We start from the raw sequence: 1607 nt of genomic DNA, 5'->3' as shown, positions 1-1607 counted from the left end.
TGAATAATTCTAATGACATTTAGACATCACAGTGGATGTTATTAAAAGACCAGTGTTATCGAATGATTCAGCCTGTCGTACAAATCGAGTGTACTACTTCCTCCAAATATATAGTTGTTGTTTTTTTTCAAGCTTTTGTGTTCCATTAACTACTAAAGTCTAAAAACGTCAAGACACCTACCTTTTAAAGGGATACAGCTCAATTAATAAGTATTCTCAGATTTTTTTAGGTAATGCAATGAATTTATTTTTCCAGCTTTAGGACCAGTGTTGTAAAGAAACCACTATGGCTCTTGCAGGTTTTCCAGAAACTCCTCTATTTCTCTCCACATTGAGTTCCTGCGTTTATTTTTAACATTCTCCAGAACTTTGATGCTGTTCCCACGATAGAAGGATTGATGCGTAATCTCTGCCGCCTTCATGTGATATTTTAGTGACTTGTTTTGATCCTGTCGATCGAAGTTTAAATACTTTGCGTACTGGTTATAAAGCAGCTGTTTGTCTGCAGGTTCCAGATCACTGTTTAGCAGTTCCTGGTACATCTGCTCAGCTTTAGCCTGGCCGTGATTGGACTTCGCATATATATTTGCGAGTTCTATTTTCTTCACAAATGAAGAATGAGGGTAAAGAGAAATCACCTCCTCTTGGAGACTGATTGCTCTGTCTATCGTGCTTTGCTTTGGGCGACCGTCACTGAAACAAATGATCTTCCATCTGAGAGTGAGAGCGGCACATCTCTTCAGATAACGCTCATCTGGATGTTGTTCCAGAGCCTCCTCTGCCAAATCAACGGCCTCATCAATAGATACATAGTGTCTATAAACCCTTAGTATTGCTTTCATACCATTGTAGCTGCTGAGAAGATTTCTCAAAATCTTTCCGGCTAACTCACGTGCTTCATCCTCAACTCTTTCTCCTTTCTTTGCACGTTGCTCAAGGTAGTAAGCAGCAAGGTACAAGTTCTCTGAATCCTGTTCCTTGGCGACTCTCATTTTCTCCAAGATGTCAGCCTCCAGCACTGTGTCAATGTGATCAAAACCACTCGCTAACCCCATGACGTGACTGGTGTTCCACTCCACCATGTCCGGCTGCATCCTGATGGCTTTCTGGAAGTAATCTGCAACCAGCTCTCTGTCTGTGCTGAACTTCATCAGGGTCCAGGCTTTTTCAGCGTAGATCTCTGCATGGAGCTCGTCCTGCGATGGAGATGGGTATTTCTTCATCAGGGCTTCAACCTTGGACAGGTAAGCCTCGCTCTCTGCTTGGTCTCCCAGGTGGTGGTGCAGCCAAGCCAGGTTCCCGTAGTTCACCACTAACCAGGGACCGTCATCTGCTTTTCTCATCTGGCGGAAGGCCTCTGCAGCCTTGTTGAAGAAACTCTGGGCGTCTTCGGGGAAGCCCAGCTTGTACTGAATGAACCCCCTCAGGTTGTAAATGTGACCCAGCCAGCAGTGTCCCTTCTTGCCGATATCTACCAGCATGTCGCTGAGACGTAAAAGTTTCTTCTTGCTGGGGTCCAGATCCCAGGTAAAGTGGCACTGCAGGGCCTCCAGTTTTGAGACCAGTGTTGTTTGACTCTGAGCAGCACTGATGGGGAATAAAAATGA

At 44.7% G+C, this 1607-nt stretch overlaps 1 protein-coding gene across 1 annotated transcript; it reads right to left on the bottom strand.

Annotated features, from left to right (window-relative positions):
• Positions 1 to 221: 221 nt before the first annotated feature.
• On the bottom strand, positions 222 to 1607 carry LOC142939298 (protein IFIT1 homolog B-like; the record flags this gene model as incomplete). Its single annotated transcript, XM_076082574.1, has 1 exon — positions 222 to 1607. A coding segment is annotated over one exon (1323 nt), but the record flags the coding sequence as incomplete, so codon positions are not given.

The sequence above is a fragment of the Anarhichas minor genome, unplaced genomic scaffold (genome assembly GCF_050575085.1).
Source record: "Anarhichas minor isolate MPS153535 unplaced genomic scaffold, ASM5057508v1 ptg000096l, whole genome shotgun sequence".
In the NCBI taxonomy this organism is placed as follows: Eukaryota; Metazoa; Chordata; class Actinopteri; order Perciformes; family Anarhichadidae; genus Anarhichas; species Anarhichas minor.
Note: the sequence above shows the minus strand (reverse complement) of the source record. Positions and strands in the feature narration are given on the sequence as shown.